The 25,866-nt window shown below is 43.5% G+C and overlaps 1 protein-coding gene across 1 annotated transcript in view; it reads left to right on the plus strand.

Moving 5' to 3' along the window:
• Positions 1-25,866, plus strand: part of LOC117538710 (astrotactin-2-like) — a 347,089-nt gene that overhangs the window by 181,591 nt on the left and 139,632 nt on the right. Inside the window, exon 7 of the mRNA XM_034204612.1 lies at positions 4,164-4,331. Coding sequence (XP_034060503.1) covers positions 4,164-4,331 — 168 coding nt within the window. The remainder of the gene's footprint in view (positions 1-4,163; positions 4,332-25,866) is intronic.

Genomic DNA, 25,866 nt, shown 5'->3' on the forward strand with positions numbered 1-25,866 from the left:
AGTCTGTGGACCGTTAAGCTTGTCCGGCTACTATAGAGATGTGCTCTGAAGCGAGAAGAGGTGTTTGAATGTTTTGAATGTTTGAATGACGCGTGGCGCAAGCTACTTATAGGGGGTGAATTCCCTGACGCTGACGTCAAGATCACCAGCCAATCAGGATTGGCGTAATGAGATTGATGCTTCTGTTTGCTCCTCGATGAGGCGCATCCCATAGTGAGACATCGAACGGAGTGTTATGAATGAGAACTCAAAAAGTTGCACAAAAACTGCAAAGAGAAACAAAAATTCGGCTTGGGCTGCAGAGAGGCACTCTGGATCGACGAACAGCATTTAATTATCTGGCAGAGAAGTGATGTGAGGGCCAGGCTCTTAAAGAGAGGGTTGATTAGGGAAGTGAGAACAGGTGTGCCTCATCTGCAGCCAGGAGAATACCAGCCACGCCCCCTGTCACACACCAGCCTGCAGAGGAGAGACAGAGTAGTGAGGGGGAAAAGGAGCAAACAGCAGAAAACAAGAACAACACAACAACCTAAAACCCCATGCATAAACATAACAATTTAAATGGACTAAATGAAGACAAGCTTAAGTCAAAATGGAATCTGTTCACAGGGACGTCATCATATTTGAGATTTATTTGAGTTTTCATGATTTTTAATGGCAAATGTACATTTCAGTGATGTTCTCTCACTCTGTACTCAGCTCCCTCTGGGTATTTTATCAGGTATATGTCAGGATCACCTTCTGTCATAACACCTGACAGTGTGACATCACCTACTGCAGGCTACTGTATACTCTCGTCTAATATCTCCGTAACTTCAAGTCCCCTTGACCACTTGTTATCCTTTTATCTGCTGAATTCTGACAGCATGACATAAAGCTCTGCAGACTGAAACACTCTCTGTGAAACCTGGCAACAATTTTGGCAATTTAACAGGCATCAATTTTGCTCAAGTATTAGCCTCAGTGTCAAAACAACTGTCTATTGATGTGTTGTCCATTGCAAGCTATGTATTCAACTGTCAGTCAGTTTGCTGTGAGAAGTATTATGGATATTTTTAATTCCTGTATAATTATTATTGATTGCTTGTTTTCTGACCTCCTCACCTTTGCTTTACCGTATCTAACTGGGGAGGATTTTGAGACATGGAGAAAACTTTTCTCGAACATTCAGATGCTCTTTGAGGTGACTTCTGACTAGATGCTCAGTTCTTAACCATTGACGTAAGATGTAAAAAATGAAAGGTAGGAGTTTAATGATATTCATGATCACCAGGAATTTCATTATTTAAATTTGAATTACTCTATGGCCTTTATTTTAGTGCCACCTTCAGGATACACTTTACATTTTAGAAACACTAAAGCTAAGACACAGAACGCCATCTATATGTTGTGTGTTTCAATATAGCATTTCCTAAGTTAAGTAAGCAGGGGTGTTTTACTTTTGTTGTTCCTCTGCAAACTTGTGTATACTGGAATTGGACTCAGAAAACCAGAAACCTGACACAGAGCAGATGTGATAAAAGGCAGCTTAACCCATTACTCTGCCAGGCATACACTTGGCAGCAGTCAGGCACACACAGCAAACACACAAATCCGACAAACACACAAACAAGGCAATCCAAACTAGCAAGCCACATATAAATATGAGTTAGGTCAGGACAGCAATAGCCAGGCATATAAACTAAAATGCTATGGTACGATAAATCATGAGTGACGGCAGGCCGAGGAAGAGTGAGTATATTGTTGCTAAAATGTTATCTAAATGTGCCAGCAAACCTTCCTGTATGCAGAACAAGGTTTTTTTGTCGTACTTTCCTGTAAAGAAACTTCTCTTGTCATCGTTGATACAGTGTCATTTTGATTATAGGTGTTCTAGTAAACCACTAGCGAAACTTAAAAACAGCATGTGAAGCAAAATAATAATAAAAGGTATTTTATTCACCGGAACTTAGGTTGATGAGTGAATTCAGAATGGCAGGACTGTACAACAGCAGCTGTATCATGTGTCCAATGTTATTGATGGAAATGCCGCTCAAAATGTGTGTTCTCAGATAGCAGGGATATACACACAAAATAGATACAATGCCAGGGCCAGTTTGATTTCATGTAAAGTCCCTGACAAGAACAAGGTAGTCAAGGGTAACACATTAGTAATAGTGTCAGAGTAATAATCTTCGTCATGTAGTTATGTGTCTATCCTGTTACTCAAACGCCATGCCATGCAACGCAAATATAAAAAACAATAATCCAGCAACAACAAAAGCACAAAATAAGAAAAAAATAATGACAGTCAGTGTAAAAGACTTATTTTGGTGGTAAATATTTTCAACTTGTTGGATAGATAACCAACTGCCAGATGTGCCGTTTCTTTAATTATCTCCGTTGGCATAAAACAGGTGTGAGATGCTTTCTATTTCAAATGTGTTCCCAAAACAATCAAAACAAGGGGTTTCATCTAACAAAATAATATTCCCCCAGTCTTCTTCACTCCATTCACAATATGCACAGTGAAATTGTTGGCAATCAGCGAACAAACTGCTCAGGAGGGGTTTCCTTACAGGTCCCAGATAAACCAACCCATGATCTAACAATTGCCTCCTCACTGCGAGAGCTGAGACCGTTACATTTCTCCTCTCCTCAGCAAATGAGAGCTCCTGGCAATTCTGTTCCCTAACTGCTGTATTGCAGGAAAAGGCCTTATTATGCTCACCTTTGGTCAGCCTGTCCTGGAACATGCTTTTAGAAATGCCATTTAAGAAGAGTTGTGTGTATTTTGACCTTGTTGGCATTATGGTGGATAGTGGAAACTTAAAGAATAGCAACACAATCCATTGTTTATAAGGGAGTTTTGGTCTGTGATTATTCAATATTTACAATATTTCCCGATCAAGTTTAGATCATGACTTCTGTGAGTGTGTGGAACAAGAAAACTATATTTTACAGCATAACATCTAAAAAAAACAAGAAGTATTTTCTAAGTTGTATTTCATATCAGGAACAAAGAAAGCTTACAGTGTGTTTCTTAAGTATTGAAACATCTTCATTGATCAATCTTTTTTTACTTAATAATCGGACGGACACTCTTGAACTTACTTTAATCCACTGTGCAGTTAAATAACGGCTAAAACAATGCAATACTGTATGTACTTAAAAGCAACACTACAGGCGTGTTTGTGGTCTAGATGAATGTCTCTATTCGTGTTTGCCAGGTTGTCAGAAAATAAAACGCTCAAATATCGCTGTATTTTTGGAAGGCTCTTTGGGTCAGACTGTCCCTGTGCGACTGTTGAATGTCAAACAAAAATAAGCAGCCGGTGATTTCAAATGCGTAGGAGGAGGCAAATGGTTATGTATTCTATCAGGAATTTGGAACAACTCAAATGTTAAGAAAAATACATAAATGAGCCTTGGGATTTCATTGCTTTTTCTGCATTGGTTGTTTGATATCTCTCCTCTGTATAACACTGCAGGGCATTGGACTTTTCCTGTGACTCAGATTTGATTACCGGCTACTGTCTAAGCTTTTCCATCCGCACTAATCCTCTCTTTAAAATAAAGCCAGGAGACCACCCTCAAAGGAGTTCCCTTCATAACTCAGATTACATTTGTGGATCCCATCTTCATGTCCTTTTCTGTTATTTTAAGTACATTTCTACTTTGACACAGAAATGTTTACTTGATGCACATACCTTCTGCAGTTGCTCGCATAATATAGCTGAATCTCTGTGTTCAGTAGATGGCTGAAACACAATCTCTTCTGCTCTATTTGCAACTAAAAGTCTTTGGCATCAATTAGGGATAATCTTGTTCAGTGATCAGAGTTTAACGATTGGTCGGGGAGCAGTAAGAAAGAAAGGTAAGGCAGCGTCAATGAGCATAGCATTTACTGATTGACTCGTGGAACTCTTTTACCCCTCTACTGCAATTACCAAGGAAATCACATCAATACACACATTATAGGTCTTAATTTTCACATTTAAATTCAGCCCGGTCAGGAGGGGGATTGAAATTACAGTGAAAACAAAAGAGTAAACCACTCTCCAATTGATTTTGCAATAGAATCAGGTAAAGAGCCTTTCAAAATGCCAAACAATTGAGACTGTTTTAACCATTTTATTGTTTTTTACAAGCTAAATAATTCCATGTTGTGTTTTCTTTTTCAGGAAGTAGTTTTGTGGTAAGCATGGGCAGCTTCCTGGATGTTTCTAATTGGCTAAACCCAGCCAAGCTAACTCTCTACTATCAGACCAATTCGTCCACACAGTGGGTGCTTGACTACTGCGGCCAGAGGACTACCGAACCGTGCGAGCAGATTTGTGATAAGGACACAGGTGAGTCCATTAAAACATGCATGGCATTGAATCACTTGAAATGATATTCACTGATATGAAGTGTATTTCAAAGCTATGCTCAAGCCGTATTCATTATGTTGAGATATGAAGGAAATACTGGCATTGAATACCTTTTTTGTTTTGATAATTGCATTGTGCCAATCCCCAGAATGAGGAGAAAAGAAGCCAGCTCTTCTTGATTAAGGGTAACCTTCATAAATGTATTTCATTGTCTGAGATATCGGAAAAAGTCCTTGGATGAGCCTGATGGGACTGCTGTTTGCACAGTAGTAACATCATTAATAGTTGGATTCAGATGTGTTTAGTTATTACCACCAGCCACAAGCATATCTCTATTTACCTTTTACATTCTTAAGTATTTGTATATTACTTCAATTGAAATTGTACAGTATGGTATACGTTATTAGATTGTTTATTCACAGTATGTCTCAATGATTACTCTAATTTTGTTATAGAAATGCAGTTTTAGCTGGTTGAATGATGGGGATTTTTTTTAAGAACCTAATTTATTAACCCTCTTTTAACATGATGTAACACAAAAATGCACTTCACACATGTTAGTAATAATGTGCGGCCTTAATCAGGAAGGTACACCAAATACACCCAATCAACACGAGTTAATGGAGCAGATGTCGGCACCCAGAAACAAATTGAAACGATGAAGACGCGATTGGCTGAGTTGCCAGTTAAGGGCCCACACAAGGGCTGCACTTCATGTATATGTTCAGGCTATTAGTAATTGTGACAGTGTGTTGAGTGAACGTTACACACTCCCATCGCTGTAGTCAAAGCATAGTACAACAATCCAGGCAATATCATAATTAGCGTGTGTGTGAAGTCCTCAGTGCACATACCCGTCCAGGTAAATAATCACCAGGCTCCACTGCAGTATGCACACATCCAGGTTGTACAATGTTGGCCCTATTTGTGCTGACATTAAAACTATTCCTCCAAAAGCTTTATGATCTTTATCTTCCCTTGAGTGCCGTAACTCCCCTGTGTGTTTCGGCCCATCCAGATCAAGTCTAAGCTCATTAGAATGGATTACATCTGTAATGTATGTGAAATGTATGTCACCCTGGTCAAGGGCATGTTAAGGGCTAATGCATAATGTATTAGCGCTCCAGACACACAACTAAGTCAGCACACATGAAGATGCCAAAGATGGAGTTGGCACTTATCGGTTTTTGGATGCTGAGTGTGCGCATACACGTGTGAATATACTTCCATCATTCCCTGCACATGTATTAACTGAGAGATCTGTAATGGTTGTAATTCTATCTGAGTCATTAACTCATCCGGTCACCAGTATATTCGCTATTTTTACTTTATTAGTACTACGGTCAGCAGGAGTCTCCTTGTCTCTCTCTATTAATTTTTCATTTGTCCTTTTCAGCAGCAAGATCATTTGATCAGTAATTGTCCTCAAGTATGTTGTATCTCCTCAAGGCAACCAGATCCACTCTGCAGTACAAATAAAGGTGTTCTTTGACATATATTTCTATTTCCGTCGCTGTCCTCTACCCTCCATTATATCACCTGAACAATAACACACACACACTCACACACCCTCCCTGAAACAAACTATTGATGTTCTAACAATAGGGTGGAGTATTGGCTGTGAAATGTCAAAGGGTAAATCACACAGAGTGCTCTCTGTTCACTGCAACTTTCAAGCATACTGCAATCCTGGCCACAACAAAAAGCAATGTCAAAGTGTGTGTTTTACCTTTCAACAAGTGACAGGAAAACACCTGCTTGGGTAAATCTTGTTCACACACAAAAAATGTCCAACGACAGACACACTCATGTGGTTTTGACATTTAACTGGCAGGAGAAATATCAGAAATCATTTGACAACTAACTATTTTGTTGAATTGCCACAACATTGCTGTCTCGTTTACCCTTTGTAAGATAGTCAAAACAAATATATGACACGTCCCTAGTGGTTCCACAAAAATACTTGTACCATGTGTTTTGTGCATCCATACTGCACATACATTGTTAAGTTTGGAAGTTTAAAAGGAAATCGCAAAATAAATTAAGACTTATGGATACTGATGGACATTTTAAGTTATTTTCCAAAAAACTAAACATATATATTGCAGGTGATAGTGAAGTAGAACACAACAACACTATCTTACAAATATAGCCTCATCCACCGAGGTACGGAAGTGTTGCAGCAATGTCAGCACTCTTACTTCCCGTGGGCATGATGTTTTCATCATTCTAAAAATGAAAAAGGACATGGTGACATGTCCTAGTGTTGCTTGTAGGTTGTTTTACACAAACTACAAAAACATGCAAGTGATTAAGTGCAGACAATTTTAATTTGTCAATTATTATGTAGCCTACTATGTGGGCAGTGTGTATCCCTGTTTTCAACTGTGTCATTTATTTTAAAACTAACATTTAGGTTTACATTTAGTAGCATTAAATCCACGTATTTAGACATATCAGTATTGCCCAAACATACTCGTATATAACGTTCTTGCTCTGTATCATTTCCGCAAGTTATCTCACGCCGTCGCAATCATCCTGCTTCAATTTAATGAGGGTTGACTGTCACTGTTGACTAGTAGTCACAGTATCCCTGTGATTGGAAAATAAATCCTCCCTGCCTCCCCCCCTCACCCCCTCACTCGCTGCTACCATGTAGGTTAGTAGATAACTGGCAGACTGCAACTGTTTCTATTGCCTGATAGCTGCATGGCATCTGGCTGACTAGAATTTGACCACGGGACATCTTTGTAACACCTGATATTGTCATTACAGCCACATACTGACTGAACATGTCATGAAGTGTCCCTGTGTACTGGTTGGAAATATAATGCAACCATAAATAAAAAACAAAACTATACTACTGGTCATATAGGGATATATTTGTTTTAAATCCTCTGGAGCAGAGAGAGGAGCTGTGGATTATTGTTATTGATTAATGCATCAGTGTTTCTTAGGGTGAAAAACACTAAACTCACAACTTAAAATTAAAGTGTTTAGTTTATTTAATAAAAGAGCACATGTACAATGTGAAAAGTGACAGTAGATATAGATTAGTTGCAGTTTGGTGCTATATACAGTATATATATATATAAAATAATAATAGTACAAACAAACACCTTGAATTTCAGGGGGGGTGCGGGGCTCCGTTGGCGGGGCACAGCACCCCTCCAAGACAATGGTAGGGGAAACACTGCGTTCTATCTATCATGATAACTAACCTCATAAAGATACCGGGACCGCCTTAGCTGTCTTTGTTTTCCTCATTTGAAATTACGTATTTCTGGCTCCTCCAACCTCACCTAATTAGAAATTAAACTGCTGGTGTGTTAACATACCTGCTTGATAATTTAATTAAATGAAAGTATTTTGATGCGCACACGCTCTATAAAAAGCACAATCCAGCCAATGTCTTAAAATCACAATGGTTTATCCTGGATAATAAATAACACTTTTTTGTTCATGTACTATGGAACATGAAATGCAAAGATCCTCCTCGTGGCCACAGTGAGACACTTGAAATTATTATAAAGAAACATGTCATTTGTACCATGAGGTAAGTTATACAATTGACGATAAATGATGTGTTGTTCTCAAGTGATTGCCATTTGAACTGTTTTACATGTGTGGCTCTTTATTCAGACCAGAAGGATGGTTAAAGTGAGCGAGCAAAGTAAAGAGCTGGAGAATGAGGACACAACGGTGTGATTATGGTTACAAATGTTATTGGCAATTTAATATTGGTGGTTATACTGGGGGGTACTATCCCCATAAGCAGTGTGAGGTTGTGAAAATTGCCTGGGTGAGCACAGTTGGATAATTGTTGTCATCAAATCGCTATTTCCAATCATAGGAGATTAGCTGTAAATTAGGCCGACAACATGGTCTAATTAGTCAGCCCTAACTTTTGGCATCACTGTAAAGGCTCCCTGCATGCCACAGTATAGTATTTATTTTCGGGAATTTTATGAAAAAAAAACAGATTCCAGACATTTTCCAAAGGCAACAAACTGCAGAAGAGGTGTATACAGTAGGTAACACACACAGAGAGAACTTTACAATAACTAATCACACAGGAGTCTGGGGCAAGCATGTGGAAAAGAGTTCTCATTCATAACACTCCGTTCGATGTCTCACTATGGGATGCGCCTCATCGCGGAGCAAACAGAAGCATCAATCTCATTACGCCAATCCTGATTGGCTGGTGATCTTGACGTCAGCGTCAGGGAATTCACCCCCTATAAGTAGCTTGCGCCACGACGCATGCGTCATTCAAACATTTCTTCTCGCTTCAGAGCACATCTCTATAGTAGCCGGACAAGCTTAACGGTCCACAGACTGAACCCAAATATAACCATTTCGGTCGACGGGCGCTCGCCGGCTACTCCTTCTGCTTCGCAAGAAGACGGTAATACTAACGCCAGTTAGTATTAAAATCGACCTCGCCGTTTCTTTCCCCGGAAAGTAAGGTAAGGTTTTGATTTTTCTCAAGCTAGCTACGCACCTGTTGCTAGCTAGCTTCCCCTTACTACCGACACCACGGTAGCGAGGACGCTTTTATTTTTCTCTCTCACGGAGGAGAAAAGGATTAGAAGTATATTGACACACCAGTCAATATTCTTTGAGAACAAAGGACCCACACCGTCCCTTTTTCTCCGGATTAAGGACGGGTTGGTAACACTTTTCTCTCAACGACATACCTGTTACGAGCGGGTCCTCTCCACGCCACGAGGCGAACAAGATGGACGCCTCTCCCCCTCACACCAGAGGAGTCAGGGACTCGGAGGCTCGGTCATGCGGCTGCGGGTTGAAGATAGCAGGCACAGACTCACACCAGGTCTGCTCGTCCTGCCTCGGGCTGGAACACGCCCAGGAGGCTATCGACAACCCCGGCTCGTGCGGGCATTGTGCCCGTTTCACCCGAAAGAGCCTCCACCGACGGCTAGCGCACCAAGCTAGCTTGTTGGAACAGGACTCCCTCATGTCCACTGATTCGCCGTTTGGCAATCAAGACACGGGGGCGTCCGCCGCAGAGACTGAGCCCCTCACTGTGTCGGTCTGGGGCTCAATTAACAGCGGCAGCTGCGGAACCGGGATCCCACGCCGTGTCAGGCCGGGACCCGGTGGCAGCAAGAGATGCGGGAACGGAGCCCCACGCCTCACCAGGCGGGAGCTCCCGGCGAGACCTCACCATGGTCTCGCCGGCGGAGGATGTCCTGGAATTAGACTACATGGAGGACGAAGAGGACACCTCTGAGTTCCTCCTGTCTGATTCGGATGAGCAAGAAGAAGATATCTTCATGTCATCGGCTCAAACGGCAAAGCCGGGAGCGATGGCTGCTCTTCCGGGCGATAGCACACCAGCTTCGCCCTGTCGCTAGGAGAGTCAGAGTCAGTAATCTGGATCAGACAGTCGCATTTTTTACAGGTTCCCACTACCTGTTAGCATCTAGCTCTCCTGCTTACAAACATTTAGCCACCCCTGCTTATATGTATACAATGCCCTAACCTTTTACACTCAAGAATGCCATCAAAACACCCTAAGGATTATGTGCTACTTCAAAGAGCTAATAATCATATAACAGACCTTAAGAAGGACATCCCGACGACTTTCTGACGAGCTGAAAGAAAAAGACTCTCTCTTGTCCAGTCTCATGGAGGTGGCATCGGTGCAGTCTAAACAGCTTGCCTCGTTCAGTACAACTATCCATGACACTGTTCTGTGGGATCCTTCCACCTGTCCACGGCCTTCCGACTCCTCGACACCTGGCCATCAGCAGTCGTGGTCTGAGGTGGTGCGCAGGAGCTTATTGAATGGGGAGACTTCACCGCCTCGCCTTCAGAACCGCTTCACGGCCCTGTCTGACGATCCGGTCCATCCAGCTGATGCTCCCGCGGCACTGACCCGTCCAGATGATCCGGTCCATCCAGCTGATGCTCCCGCGGCACTGACCAGTCCAGATCTGCACCCTGCCGACACTGCAACTTCTGCGCCAGCAGCCGACAGTGTTTGTGCTTCTTCCCAGACCACTGTGAAGTCAACTCGGCGTCCCTCATCCCGTCCGGCGACCTCTTCACGTCGTAGACTCCTCAAAGAGGCCGTGCTGAGACACTCGGGAATTTTTCCGGGCCCTGAGCCGGCGGGGAAATCCTCTCCCAGCCCAGCTGTTGCTGTCTCACCACAACACTCTCCTGCTCGGTCTCCACGTCCTCGATCTCCGGCACCACCTCGTCCCCTTTTCGCCCCAACAACATTGATAATCGGGGATTCCATAATTAGAAACATCAGATTCTTCAACGCGGCCACGCGCTGCTTCCATGGAGCCTCAGTCCTGGTTATCCTGGAGAAACTCCCGGGGCTGCTGCACTCACTCCCGCCCTCTGTCAATCGACTAATTGTCCACGTTGGGTCAAATAACACAGCCCGCCAGCAGTCGGAGCTGACAAAAAAATATTTTAAGAAACTTTTTATTCTTTTACGGCGCTGTGAAAAGTCGGTTTTTATCTCAGGTCCGATCCCAACACTGGCCCGCGGAGCAGGGCGGTTCAGTAGGATCCTCAGCCTCCACACTTGGCTCCAATCCGCCTGCAGAGCTCACAATTGAGGTTTTATTGACAATTTTAATCTATTCTGGGACCGACCCGCACTCTTCAGCACTGATGGAATCCAACCCAGCAGGCTGGGTGGCCGCATGCTAGCGGCTAACATGCAGCACGCTGTTCAGACGCATAGCCGCGGGAAGTAGGGGTGCTGGGGGTGCTGCAGCACCCCCTGTTGGCAAGTGGTGTACATTTGAAAAACTGAGTGACCACCTAAATAAAAATGATTAAACTACATAAAATAGTTATGATTTTACTTAAAATAAAATTAGCTGTATACAGTAGCATATAATAGTCATAGTATATATTTGTATATATCAGGTGGCTTGAATTTATTTTCCAAATAAGTAAAATCCGAGTCATCTAGGTCGTAGGTCTTGGGAGAGTGACGTAATTGACGTGACACACACACTGCAGAGTGACAACTTTCTAGAATGGCGCAAAAAAGGATTTTGGATTTTTTTCTCCAACAAACAACCCAATAAAAAGAGTGGACCACCAGCTACTCCTCAGCCCACCACCTCTACAACTAGAGTAATATGACACATCTGACTTTGATGCATGTCCATAGTAACATTTTGGACAATGTGGATGTATCTGCTCTAATGAGGGTGTTCATTAGTGCCACCCCAGGCTACATTTGGAGTTTTGTGAAGCCCCAACACAAGGTAAGACGATTTTGTTCCTTTAATGCTGCTGCCGCTGTGCAGTGTTTTGCCTTGTCAATCAGTTCAAATTGAATTCATAGTTTTATTAATATTGTAAATAATATTTTCTGACTATTTGTAATGTTATGTAGGTTTGTAAGACCCATAGTTAGCATGTGCAGCTGTTGCTAAGTGATGTAGGTATAATGGTTTATTAAGCCTAGTTAAGGCGAGACACCCCAGGTGAATAGGGTAATTTCTCCAGTTAATTACCTACAATAAGGCAATTGTTTCTTATATTACAAGTTTTCTGAATATGCAAATTATCCATTATCTCATTACATTTGCGCATATTTTAACACATTTCAGGAACCGAAATCTGAACTTTGGATAAAGCCAGGTTCAAAATTCTCGTTTCATTTTGTAGTCATATTAGCATCTAAGGCTTTCACATTAGGGATTTTGGATATCTCTCTTTATCACTCCATAAATCAGAAAATGTTGTCAACAGCCCTAAAATATCAATTTTCGCCATGTTGCTAGGTATAAAATCTTATATAATTCAGGCTATGAATGATATATGAACAAACCCTTCTGTAAAAGCCTTCATAATATTGATAGGAATATAACTGGAAGGTTTGGTGTATGTAAGTGCAACTGAAGTGGACATTTCGGACTCAAGTAGGAGTAGGAGAAAAAACTAATTTTGAGAAAACGAACTTTTGCAGTGAGGCGCTAGCTAAACCCTCTGTTCTTTGGATGATAGCTTGCGCATCGACGCACTCCGTGAAGGTATTTCATGTTCGAGGTCATTTGTGTTTTGTATAACCTTGCTTCGTGCAAGTGACAATTGTTGTTGTCTTCTCTGTGAACGTTTTTTTCGCCGTTCTTTTGCCATTTTGAGATTTAAATTTCTAGCGGAAAGCTAACCAGGAAGTGTTTTAGCACACCACGTGATGCATCTGAACGAATCACGTTGTCAGAAATTGACACCAGCCAATGAGATTTCGTTTCTTGGTTTAAGACCCTTTTGTGCTTTCACGATTGGTTGCTGATACAAAGGAAATGACCATATTTGGATCCGATGAGATCATTGTGCAGGAGAGACGGAGCTTTTCCAACGATGACATTGTGCAAACAGCAATCGCGGTACTTTATGTTACGTTAGAAATGCTATCTTTTGGTGAATTTAGGAGAAATATACAGATGCAAATAGACAAACTATAGTAAAATGAACACTTAAATGTGTATTTTGTACGTTTTCCTTCCAAAAGCCTGAAATAAAACATGTTATGGAATCAAAATAGCACAACATCTCAAAATTGACCAGTGCATGAAAAACGATGTTTTTGCCTGCCGTGTCTCGCCTTTAACAAACAATTTATGCGGCTCGTATCGCTGACAGCCGGGCCCGGCCCGGCACCGCCTTTTAAAAAAAAATTTTAAACGGCTCCATCCCCACTTTTGGCAGCACCCCCTGAGCAAAATGACTATGTTCAGACCTGTCACTACCCGATCTGCAGCTCTGCCCGATCTGCAGTGCGCATGTGCGAGATGGTCCGCCATATTGGACAACTCCGGACGGCAACCCAAGATGGACATTTGACACAGTGGCTTTTAGCAAAGCTCAAAAATAAAACGAGAGAGAGATGAGTTATTGTTATTACAACGTGACTTCACTATTATTTAACAACTCTTTTTATGGGGTTCTTTTATTTGGGGTTAATTACATTGTCAGAATAAGTGAGAAATGAATTTAACTTATGTTAGACAGCTATCATACTGAATACATATTTACTGTGAATGTGTGCAAAAATGTATGGCATATAGCTGTCTAACAGAAGTTAAATCCATTTCTCACTTATTCTGACAATGTACTTAACTCCAAATAAAAGAACCCAATAAAAAGGGTTGTTAAATAATAGTGAAGTCACGTTGTAATAACAATAACTCATCTCTCTCGAGTTTTCCTTTTGAGCTTTGCCAAAAGCCACTGTGTCAATGTTGTCCTACTTGGGTTGCCGTCCGGCGTTGTCCAATATGGCGGACCATCTCGCACATGCGCACTGCAGATCGGGCAGAGCTGCAGATCGGGTAGTGACACAGACGTCTCCTTGGCTGCTTCTCAGGTCGATTAAATGAAATCCTTGCTTCCCTCACTTGCGTCGTTTCCCTGCGTTTAGTCCCTCCCACCAGGGAAGCATGGAGGGACGCAAGGAAACCACGAGAAGCAGGGAAATGAGTTTTAAGAGCAATGGGACGTCCTTTCCTCCGGAGCGTCACGTGAAGCTACGTCCGTTTGTGATGACGCTGCACAGCTGATCGTCTGACAGCAGCTCTGTCCCCATTATTTCCACACACCCCCCCGCCTCTGTTAGTACACATTTACTGACACAAACATTTGTATCATCTGTTGTAGACCCCAATAAATAAAATAAGAACTAATTCTCAAAAAAGATAAACGCCATTCTTAAAATGTATAAACGAACAATAGTTTGATTAATATTGATTAGAGTGCACAATAGAAATAAAATAATTGAGAGAAGAAAAAGAGATATGTTATCTATCAAAACCCAGTTAGATTAACATTCATTGGATTGCACACTTTGTTTGTTTGTTTGGATATGTAGTAAATTAACATTTCAATAGCACTTAATGACTGACTGAATGGAAATGACAATAAATGAAAATGTAAAACGAAAAAAGCGATCATGAAAATGTTTCCAAAAAATGAATTAAATGATTTTTGACCACTTTGTTGTTCAGATATATCACATATTTGTAACTAAATGATACATGAATTGAAACAAAACACGGTATAAACTGAGGAGTGACTCCCGTGAGGTTCATGTATTTTCTTCACTCTGCTCTCATGTCAAGAAGCATCAGATCAGTGCATGCACTGCCTCGTCCAATCAGTGAGCGATACACAGTATGGGAGCGGGGTGAGTATCTGAGGATTTCATCGGAGGATGGTCTGGTGGTTCCTCGGTTATCGCTCCTCCATGATCGCTCCTCGCTCCTCGATCCTCGGTCCTCCGGCAGAAATAAGAGCCATGGGACGGTACTCAAGATGGCGCAGGCAAATCAACTTCCGGTGAGACCGAGGAAATGAAAATAGTCGACCTGAGAAGCAGCCCCTGATTTTTCGCGCTCCACGTTCACACACCCCCCTTTCCGGTGTCAGTACCAGATATGTTCGGGCTACCACATATGTTCGGGTGTATTTCCGTCGCATCCGTCTTCCGTCATATGACGGATTGTACGGCAACTCAAGAGGGCCAACATACACGGTCAAATTCCGAACATTTACAGCAGTGGCTGTGAAGCTAGCTTTGCGGTTAGTTGTTATTGTTTGAAGTTGTTGCTATGGAAACAACATGACGGAGGAAAAATTAATATCTTCTACATATAATAACGGACAAAGTAAATAATGAAGTGTAGGCTATGCCTGTTTGAAGTTGTTGATAAGGAAACAACATGACGGAGAAAAAGTATAATCTTCTACATATAATAACGGACAAAGTAAAGAATGAAGTGTCGGCTATGTTTAAATGTTCGGAATTTGACCGTGATGGCCCTCTTGAGTTGCCGTAAAATATGACGAATATGACGGATGCGACGGAAATACACCCGAACATATCTGGTAGCCCGAACATATCTGGGCTGCTTCTCAGGTCGACTATTTTCATTTCCTCGCTCCTCGGTCCTCGGTCTCACCGGAAGTTGATTTGCCTGCGCCATCTTGAGTACCGTCCCATGGCTCTTATTTCTGCCGGAGGACTGAGGAGCGAGGAGCGATAATGGAGGAGCGATAACCGAGGAACCACCAGACCATCCTCCGATGAAATCCTCAGATACTCACCCCGCCCCCTTACTGTGTATCGCTCACTGATTGGACGAGGCAGTGCATGCACTGATCTGATGCTTCTTGACATGAGAGCAGAGTGAAGAAAATACATGAACCTCACGGGAGTCACTCCTCAGTTTATACCGTGTTTTGTTTCAATTCATGTATCATTTAGTTACAAATATGTGATATAGCCTATCTGAACAACAAAGTGGTCAAAAATCATTTAATTCATTTTTTGGAAACATTTTCATGATCGCTTTTTTCGTTTTACATTTTCATTTATTGTCATTTCCATTCAGTCAGTCATTAAGTGCTATTAAAATGTTAATGTGCTACATATCCAAACAAACAAAGTGTGCAATCCAATGAATGTTAATCTAACTGGGTTTTGATAGATAACATATCTCTTTTTCTTCTCTCAATTATTTTATTTCTATTGTGCACTCTAATCAATATTAATCAAACTATTGTTCGTTTATACATTTTAAGAATGGCGTTTATCTTTTTTGACAATGAGTTCTTATTTTATTTTATTTATTGGGGTCTGCAACAGATGATACAAATGTTTGTATCAGTAAATGTGTACTAACAGAGGCGGGGGTGTGTGTGGAAATAACGGGGACAGAGCTGCTGTCAGACGATCAGCTGTGCAGCGTCATCACAAACGGACGTCGCTTCACGTGACGCTCCGGAGGAAAGGACGTCCCATTGCTCTTAAAACTCATTTCCCTGCTTCTCGTGGTTTCCTTGCGTCCCTCCATGCTTCCCTGGTGGGAGGGACTAAACGCAGGGAAACGACGCAAGTGAGGGAAGCAAGGATTTCATTTAATCGACCTGAGAAGCAGCCCTGGTACTGACAGCGGCCGCTGTCAGTACCAGATATGTTCAGGTGTATTTCCGTCGCATCCGTCATCCGTCATATTCGTCATATTTTACGGCAACTCAAGAGGGCCATCACGGTCAAATTCCGAACATTTAAACATAGCCGACACTTCATTCTTTACTTTGTCCGTTATTATATGTAGAAGATTATACTTTTTCTCCGTCATGTTGTTTCCTGAGCAACAACTTCAAACAGGCATAGCCTACACTTCATTCTTTACTTTGTCCGTTATTATATGTAGAAGATATTAATTTTTTCTCCGTCATGTTGTTTCCATAGCAACAACTTCAAACAATAACAACTAACCGCTAGCCGCAAAGCTAGCATCACAGTCACTGCTCCGTTTTCAGAGACTTTGCACACGTTTTTCACAAACATGTTCACACGCTAGGAGTACTTCCATTCGCTTCGTCTTGATCTGTAGATGTGATTTGATGTGTCGTGTGTCCCCCAACTCCTCTCCAAAGTTCAGATATTTAATAAAATACTCAGGGGAGTTTCCTGAATGTTCATGCCAAAAGCCAAGCACTAGGCCCTGGGTAAATTAAGAGGCTGATCTCGGGCACTTTTGTCCACTTTCCCTGGTGGTAGAAACTCAAGCCAGACATCCCTGGAATCGTCTCAGAGAGTAGATGATCAGTGGGGCCTTGTTTTTACTGAATGATGTGTTTTTTTATGGGGAATTCAAATATGAGCTTATTTTTAGGATTTTCGGAGACGTTGCACACGTTTTCACAAACATGTTCACGCTAGGAGTATGGGAGTACTTCCATTCGCTTCGTCTTGATCTGTAGATGTGATTTGATGTGTCGTGTGTCTCCCAACTGCTCTCCAAAGTTCAGATACTATATACAAATACTAAAAGGTAAATAAAACATTAAACATAATAACAAAATAACAACCTGAAAGATATGTATTCTATCTACACATTTCGTAATTATCTAATCTAGTGGCCTTATAAAAGTGTTGGCTAAAGTAATGCAGAATATATATATTTTTGAATTGTAAATAATTAGAAACATTTTTTATGTGCACAAGTACATGGGACCCCACCATAGCACCCCACACATAACAAGCTGTCCCGAGTTCCTCCGGCTGCAGTTCCGCAGACGGCCAGTGTGTGGCAGCAGAGCGCTGGGAGCAGAGGGAGGTGAGTATATGACGGTTATGACGGATGCGACGGAAATACACCCGAACATATCTGGTAGCCCGAACATATCTGGCCGCGGCCGCAGCTAGACCCTTCTCAACATATCTGGTAGCCGAACATATCTGGTACTGACACCGGCGGTGTCATCTCAAGCCACTGTTTCCCCTACAAACCACACTAGCTCCCCCTTGTGGCTTGGTGGGTCCCCTACAACTATACCCCAACCTGTGCGTATTTCAGCTCCCACTTTAATGCCGAGCGACATCCCGGTCAGAATCACTGACCGGCGGTCACGCCCTTGCTGTAATAACAACTGTCGTGGTGCGAGAGTGATCAGTCCAGTTGTACAAATAGTCAAAGCTCCCTGTACTGATGTTCGATACAGTGGCTTCCTCAGCTAAAAATAGAGAGAATACAATTAATTTGGCCTTACTTAAAGGAATGCTCCACTCATTAGATAATTAATCAAAACTTCAGTATTTAGTGAAACATTACAGTTTAAACCATACCCTGAAGAAATCAGCGATATTCCCCGGTAAATAATGATTTTATAGCTCTTTTTTTATCAAAACCTGTATATTCCGTCAGGCCGCTGCCATTTTGCCCATTTTCAGTAGTCACGTGATGGTCGTGACGTCATCCATGCGTTCACTTTGTAAACACGCGGAGTATTTGAGTTCGGACTCGTCAGCCGAGGAAGAAGTTTTGAGCAATATGAAGAGATTGGATGGGGGAATTCAGCCATACAGGTTCGAGCCTACTTAGTACTACTTAGTAGATACAATGATTTTGATTACGAGATATGTATGCATGTAGTACCACCCTTGCTAGCGATTCCCTCTCTAGTTTAGCATACTCAGCCTCGTTGTCCCTGGCTCTAGAACCACGATTTTATGGGGCCGGAAAAACTGGGGGAAAATACCCACTAGCCGGTACTACGCTATATGGAAAGGCCACCAAAAACTGGCCTGGCCTGGACGATAAAGGACGTTTAAACGGGGCTACCCGCTGCAATGGAAATGCGCTATAACATACCTTATTCTTACTCCGAGCACTACTTCTGTTCCTCCGTAGCTTCACACTTGCAGAGAGCGATTTCTCAACTGGCCGAACTGGTGTCCTGGTCGGTGATGACACCAGAAAGACCGATGGTACTGCATCTCCATTAAGTAATGGTTGTTCAATAAATCCCATGTTATGTTTTATCATACTCTCAGAGTAGTCGTCCGGAAACTTGAAATGTTTGCTGCATACATGCGCCTGTGGATCTTTCGGTTCGGGCCGGCCACATTTCGCTAGCCACTGCCTCCGAACGTACTTCCTACGCTTACCTTTTGGCAACAGATGGAACCGAGCATTCCGTGGATTGTTCCTATCAGAATTGTGGCAATGTTTCGCGATACAATGAGGCATATTTGAAGAGAGTAACTACAGTAAATAACATGAACATCAACGTGTCCTCGAAACCAAACGCATGGTTTACGTCACGTCTGGTAAAATGGCGCCGCCCACAGTATTGATGTTATTTCAGTAATTAATCAGTTTAAAATCACTGATAATGTCATCGGATTAAAAAAAAAAAAAAAGACTGTCAGAGACTGGTCTGTTTTATCGGATGATAATTATTTAAAAATGAGTGTCATGAGCATACCATTCCTTTAATGTTAGGTCCTTAGCGGGTAAGTCATTTTTAATCAATGATCTTATCATAGAACAGCAAGTAGATTTTATGTTTCTTACTGAAACTTGGCTAGATAAAAACAATAGTGCTGCAGTTCTTATTGAAACAGCACCACCTAATTACAGCTTTATGAGTGAGGTCAGAGCCGAGAAGAAAGGTGGTGGAGTGGCTTCCTTGTACAATGATGTTCTAAATTGCAAGCAAATATCGTTTGGAACATTCACCACTTTCGAATATCTTGCAATAATACTGAAATCTTCATCACGTGTTTTATTAATAACCATATACAGGCCCCCCCGATACTCAGCAAACTTTCTAGATGAGTTCACACAGCTGCTTTCTGTCATATGTATTGATTTTAACTCATTAATTATTGCTGGAGATTTTAACATTCATGTGGATAACACCAATGATAAAAATGCTAGAGAATTGCTCCATAATGTGGAGAATTTTGGTCTGACTCAGCATGTCTCAGGGCCCACTCATTCTAAAGGCCATACACTGGATTTACTTATGTCCAAAGGTCTCGATATCTGTAAAGTGTTTATTTCTGATGTCGCTCTCTCTGACCATTACTGTATCTCCTTTGAGATGTCTGTCACTGATGTGATCCACACTAGGTCTGATGTAACTTTGAGAAGGTATATAAATGAAAATACCTGTACATCATTAATCCAAGCCTTTTTAGCCGCGCCGGCTCTCACACCAAACCCTGTTAGTAATCTGGTGGATACATTTAACGCAAAACTGATGAATATCATTGACGCCATTGCGCCCGTGAAAGTTAAAAAAATCTTTGGAAAAGAGAAAGCACCATGGAGAAATTCGCCATCAGTGAAACTTCAAAAAACAGAATGCCGGAAAGCTGAACGCAGATGGCGGAAAACAAAACTCAAGATACATCATGATATTTACAAAGAAAAACTATTCACCTACGGTCTTGAAAGCTGGACAATCATTTTTCTCTGATCTTATCAACAAAAATATTAATAACTCGTTTATTATTTTCCACTATTGATAGGTTAACTAACCCCAGAATGGAAATAGCCCCTGAACTAATCTCCACTCAGAAATGCAATGAGTTTGCTTTATTCTTCACAGAAAAGATCTTAAAGATCAGGCAAGATATCAATTCCTCAATTCTGAGTCTTGACCCTATGTTCCCATTGCAAGGACAAATAATTAATGAAGCAAACATGTCAGAGTTTGTTCCAGTCAGCCATAAAACACTTGAAGACGTTATATTCCATCTAAAAACAACTACATGTAGTCTTGATAGTCTTCTGACAAAGTTCTTTAAAATTGTCTATTGCTATATTGCCTCAGATGTACTGCAGATTGTGAACATGTCGCTCCATTCAGGTGACTTCCCTAAGGGCTTGAAAACTGCAGTTATTAAGCCACTGCTAAAAAAGAACACACTCGATACACTGATAATCAGTAATTACAGGCCAATTTCAAATTTACCATTTTTAAGCAAAATAATTGAAAAGGTTGTCTTCCTTCAACTTAACAGTTTTTTGACCTCCAATAACATTTTAGACACCTTCCAATCTGGTTTTAGGTCTCGTCATAGCACAGAGACGGTTTTATTAAAGATTTTAAATGACATTCATTGTAATACCGACTGTGGGAAATCCACAGTTTTAGTTATATTAGACCTCAGTGCGGCGTTTGATACCGTAGATCACAACATTTTAATAGAAAGACTAGAGAAATGGGTGGGTCTGTCTGGCACTGTCCTAAAATGGTTTACATCCTATGTTGAAAACCGAGAGTATTTTGTTTCAATTGGTAGCTGTACATCGGACAGAACCAAAATGACTTGTGGAGTTCCCCAGGGGTCGATCCTCGGGCCCCTTCTATTCAATTTGTACATGCTGCAAGTTTGCTCAAATAATTAGAAATAACAACATTTCTTATCATAATTACGCGGATGACACCCAAATCTACATATCACTTTCCATAGATGAATACGGTCCTACTGATTTATTGATCACATGTCTAAAACAAATACATGACTGGATGTGCCGTAATTTCTTACAGCTCAACACAAAAAAAAACGAAGTAATTGTTTTTGGAACCAAAGAAGAAAGAATTAAAGTCTCTGCACACCTGGAATCACTATTACTCGAACCAAAAAGTCAAGCAAGAAACTTAGGTATCATTTTAGACTCTGACCTCAATTTTAACAGCCACATCAGGGCAATCAACAGATCAGCCTACTACCATCTAAGAAATATCTCGCGTATTAAAGACCTTATGTCCAAGCAAGACCTTGAAAAACTTGTCCATGCATTTGTTTTTAGCAAGCTTGACTACTGCAACAGCATCTTCACAGGCCTCACAAAAAAATCACTCCGTAAACTCCAACTAATTCAAAATGCTGCTGCCAGAATCTTAACCCGGACAAAGAAAACAGATCACATCACTACAGTGCTGAGATCGCTGCATTGGCTTCCAGTTGGTGAGAGAATTGATTTTAGGATTTTAATGCACACATATAAAGCTCTAAACGGGCTAGGACCCAAATATATCAAGGACCTCCTTCAGTGGTACGAACCCAGCAGACCCCTTAGGTCTTCAGGCGCAGGCCAGCTCACTGTTCCATTTGTGAGATCAAAGCGTGGGAAAGCAGCCTTCTGCATCTATGCTCCTAATGCATGGAAGAAACTCCCAGAACATCTGAGAATGGCTAGCACTTTAGAATAATTTAAATCAGGTCTAAAAACATTTATTTTTAATATGGCTTTTCAAATTTAAATGTTCTAATTTTCGAACTGTTAAACATGGTTTTCTTTCTTTTAATTAATTATTTTGTGTGTTTTGTATTTCTTCTCAATGTATTGTGTTTGCTCTGTTTGATCCTGTAAAGCACTTTGAATTGTATTACTGTATGAATTGTGCTATACAAATAAATTGCCTTGCCTTGCCTTGTCTGAGCATGGACCTGCAGGCCGCGTGTCAGCGCACTGCATCCAGGCTAGACATCCCGTGGCCCGAAATGGCCAAGGAGACCGCCAGGTCCCGTTACGAGGGGAAACATTCTCCCCAAGCAACGAGGACAAGGAGGCAACTCCTCCCGGTCTTCCCGGAGATGTTGGATGAGGTGTCGGTCTCGTGGAGGGACCGACCCTTTAGCAACAAGGCCCCAATCCAGGGTGCCTCCTCCCTAGACTGCGATGGTATGGAGAGGCTCGGCCTGCTCCGCATACCGCCGATGGAACTGCTGGTGGCAGCCCACCTCCTACCGAGGATGGGCCCGTCACCAAGCAGGAACCCCACGCTGCCAGCGAAGGTGGACCGTTTCCAGTCGACCATGACTGAACGGTCCTACAGAGCCTCAGCGTTGTCCGCCAGGGCTCTGAACGTTTCCTCACTGCTAACCGCATACCAAGCGGAGCTCTGTGAGGATATGTCGAGTAATCCTGGACCGGCCGTTCTGGACGAGTTGGCCGCGGTCACAGACATTTGTCTCCGTGTCCAACGCTGCGCCGTCCAGGCCACGGGCAAAACAATGGGGATCATGGTGGTGCAGGAAAGAGCTAGATGGCTCAACCTCACCAACCTCCCAGACCGGGAAAAGGAGAATGTGCTTGACATGCCCATCGTTCCCGAGGGGATTTTCGGCTCCGCTCTTGCCTCCATGCAGAGGAGATGCGAGTCAAAACAGAAGGAGGACGAGGCCCTCCACCTCTGCCTCCCTCGAAGGGCCCAGCCGCTGCCTTCGCAGCGGCAGCCCTTCGTCCAAGCTGCCCCGAACCCTGCTCGGTTCAAAATACCGAAAACGCAGAGGTCGCAGTCCGCCCCTCGTCCCCAGCCCAGGCAGGGGACGAGGGCGAGCTGGCCTAGAAAATCTCCGGTTCCAGCTGCAGCCCAGGCGCAGCCAACCCAGAATTTCGGCCAGCAGTCGAGGAAGAAGAAGCGAGCGGCGTGACAGCCCCTCCTTCTCCCCTCTGTGACAGAGCTGGAAGTCTACGGTTCCCCAGCTCTAAATGTGTACCCGCCGCCTCGAGAGATGCCTCAACACCATCCTCAAGTCCGCGTAAACACATGTCACACACTTATTGATTTTTCTGTCATAAAACATTTTCCGCTGACGCATCCAGGCTTCGAGCCAAGGGCGCAGCTCGAAAAAATGAAAAGAAAAACAATAACAACAATAAACAGTCCGTCAACTGTTCCCCTTCTGAGAGCAGCTACGGCCTCTCTCAAAGGGCGGACAATTGACGGGTCTGTGAAGGCACCACCGTCACGCGCATGCGCAGTGCCGACTGGGGCTGTAAAGGCACCACCGTCACGCGCATGCACAGTGCCGGCTGGGGTCGTGAAGGCACCACCGTCCCAGCCGGCACTGCGCATGCGCGTGACGGTGGTGCCTTTACAGCTCCAGCCGGCACTGCGCATGCGCGTGACGGTGGGGATTGTCGAAATGGGGCACCACAGTGCTCAGACACTGGAGGGCCCCATAACACAACAAATAGAGACTCAGAGGGGAATAGACGTGACATCTCAGCTGGCTCTAAGGAGCATACAGCGGGAGATGCTCACGACATCTGCTTGGGTTTCTCAAGACAGTTACACGGAGCTACAGACTCCAAGTCACCGTCACCCCCCCTCGCTTCTCGGGCATTCTGCATTCGCAGGCCCGAGGAGAGTCAGCCCATATTCTGGAGAGAGAGATTCTCTCACTCCTAGAAAAGAGGGCTATATCTATTGTACCCGCCGAGCAGAGTCAGGGCGGCTACTATTCCAAGTACTTCCTCGTTCCCAAACGGGGAGGGAACGGAATTCGGCCAATACTTGATTTGAGGGCTCTGAACAAATATCTAAAAAGATATAAGTTCAGAATGCTCACTCACACATCTCTGCTGCGGCTCGTGCGACAAGACGACTGGTTTACATCAGTCGACCTGAAAGATGCGTATTATTTTCACATCCCAGTATATTACCCACACAGGAAATATCTGAGATTCGCATTTCAGGGGATCTGTTATGAATACAGAGTACTCCCCTTCGGTCTGTCTCTCAGTCCAAGGGTGTTTGTACGATGTACGGAAGCCGCGATAGCCCCGTTAAGACAACAGGGTATTCGCCTGGCGACCTACCTGGACGACTGGCTGCTTCTCGCACAGTCGGAGCAGGAGGCTGTTACACAGACAAATGTCCTCGTAAAGCACCTGCTCAACCTGGGTTTCATAATAAACACAGAGAAGAACATGTTGTGCCCCGCGCAGACTATACTCTTCCTGGGTTTACGCCTGAACTCGGTGCCCTTTTCAGCTCGCTTGTCAGCGGATAGAGTGAAAGCTTTCAGAGCTTGTCTCGCTCTTTTCCAGCTGCGTAAACATGTTCTCTTCAGATCATGCCTGCGATTGCTGGGGCTCATGGCGTCAGCCATCCTGGTCGTACGACTGGGACGCTTACACATGAGGGAGTTTCAGCGTTGGGTGGCTGCCCTAAAACTAAAGTAGTTATGGTTACTGTGAAATGCGTAATGGCACTGCACCACTGGCTTCACCCGACTTTTCTAGTACGAGGTGTGCCTATGGGTGCTCTTCTTTCACGGAAAGTGGTCACCACGGACGCATGTCTGACAGGTTGGGGAGGTATTTATGAAGGTCGCCCGGTGAGGGGTCTCTGGAGCAGAGACCTCCAGCGGGCGCACATAAATTACGTGGAGCTTTTAGCGGTGTTTCTCACCCTAAAACGCTTTCTGCCTTTCCTCAGGGGACATCACGTCCTCGTGAGGACAGACAATACGACCACAATATCGTATATTAACCGCCAAGGGGGTTTGCGTTCTCTCCAGTTACACACACTGGCGCGCAAACTGATCCTATGGAGCGGTAGACGTCTCCTCTCTCTGAGAGCGACACACGTACCGGGAGTGATGAACCTCGGGGCAGATCTACTGTCCAGAGGTATACCATTTTATGCAGACTGGACTCTACATCCAAGGATTGTGAGCCAGCTGTGGGTGCATTACGGCAGACCCGCGGTGGATCTGTTCGCATCGAAAGACAACGCTCAGTGTCAGCTGTTCTTTTCGATGTGCGATCTAAATGCACCGTTAGGCGTGGATGCACTCGCGCACGATTGGCCCCCGGGCCTTCTGTACGCGTTCCCACCCCTGGCTTTGATACCCCCAACTCTGGCCAGAGTGAGAGAGCAACGCCACACACTTATCCTGATAGCTCCGCACTGGCCAGCTATGTACTGGCTAGCGGAGATATATCAGCTGCTTTGCGGGCAGCCATGGCAGCTCCCACTACGCAGGGACATACTGTCCCAAGCGGGGGGGGCGATCTTTCACCCACACCCAGAGCGCTTGGCTCTATGGGCCTGGCCCGTGAGTGGTACAATCTGAATACAGTGTGACATGAAGCTGACCCTGGCAGCTGCCAAGCGAGCCAGTGGCACTCATGCGCTATCTGTACAGTCTTCATGCACTCAGTTCGCCCCAGGGCAAACAGAGTGTGGTTGAAGCCCAACCCTGCCTTTATCTTAAGGCGGTTGGTTCAGGTACCACATTTGACATTGAGGCATCCTCCCCGCCACTGTATTCCTCCGGGGAACAGCGGCCGGATTTGCCGAGTCCAGCCCGTGCTTTACGCACGTACAGGGACAGATCAAGGGTGCTTCGTCATAATGACCAACCCCTTGTGCCCTGGGCTAACCCTTATAAGGGCAAGCCTGT

Source organism: Gymnodraco acuticeps, unplaced genomic scaffold, assembly GCF_902827175.1.
Source record: "Gymnodraco acuticeps unplaced genomic scaffold, fGymAcu1.1, whole genome shotgun sequence".
In the NCBI taxonomy this organism is placed as follows: domain Eukaryota; kingdom Metazoa; phylum Chordata; class Actinopteri; order Perciformes; family Bathydraconidae; genus Gymnodraco; species Gymnodraco acuticeps.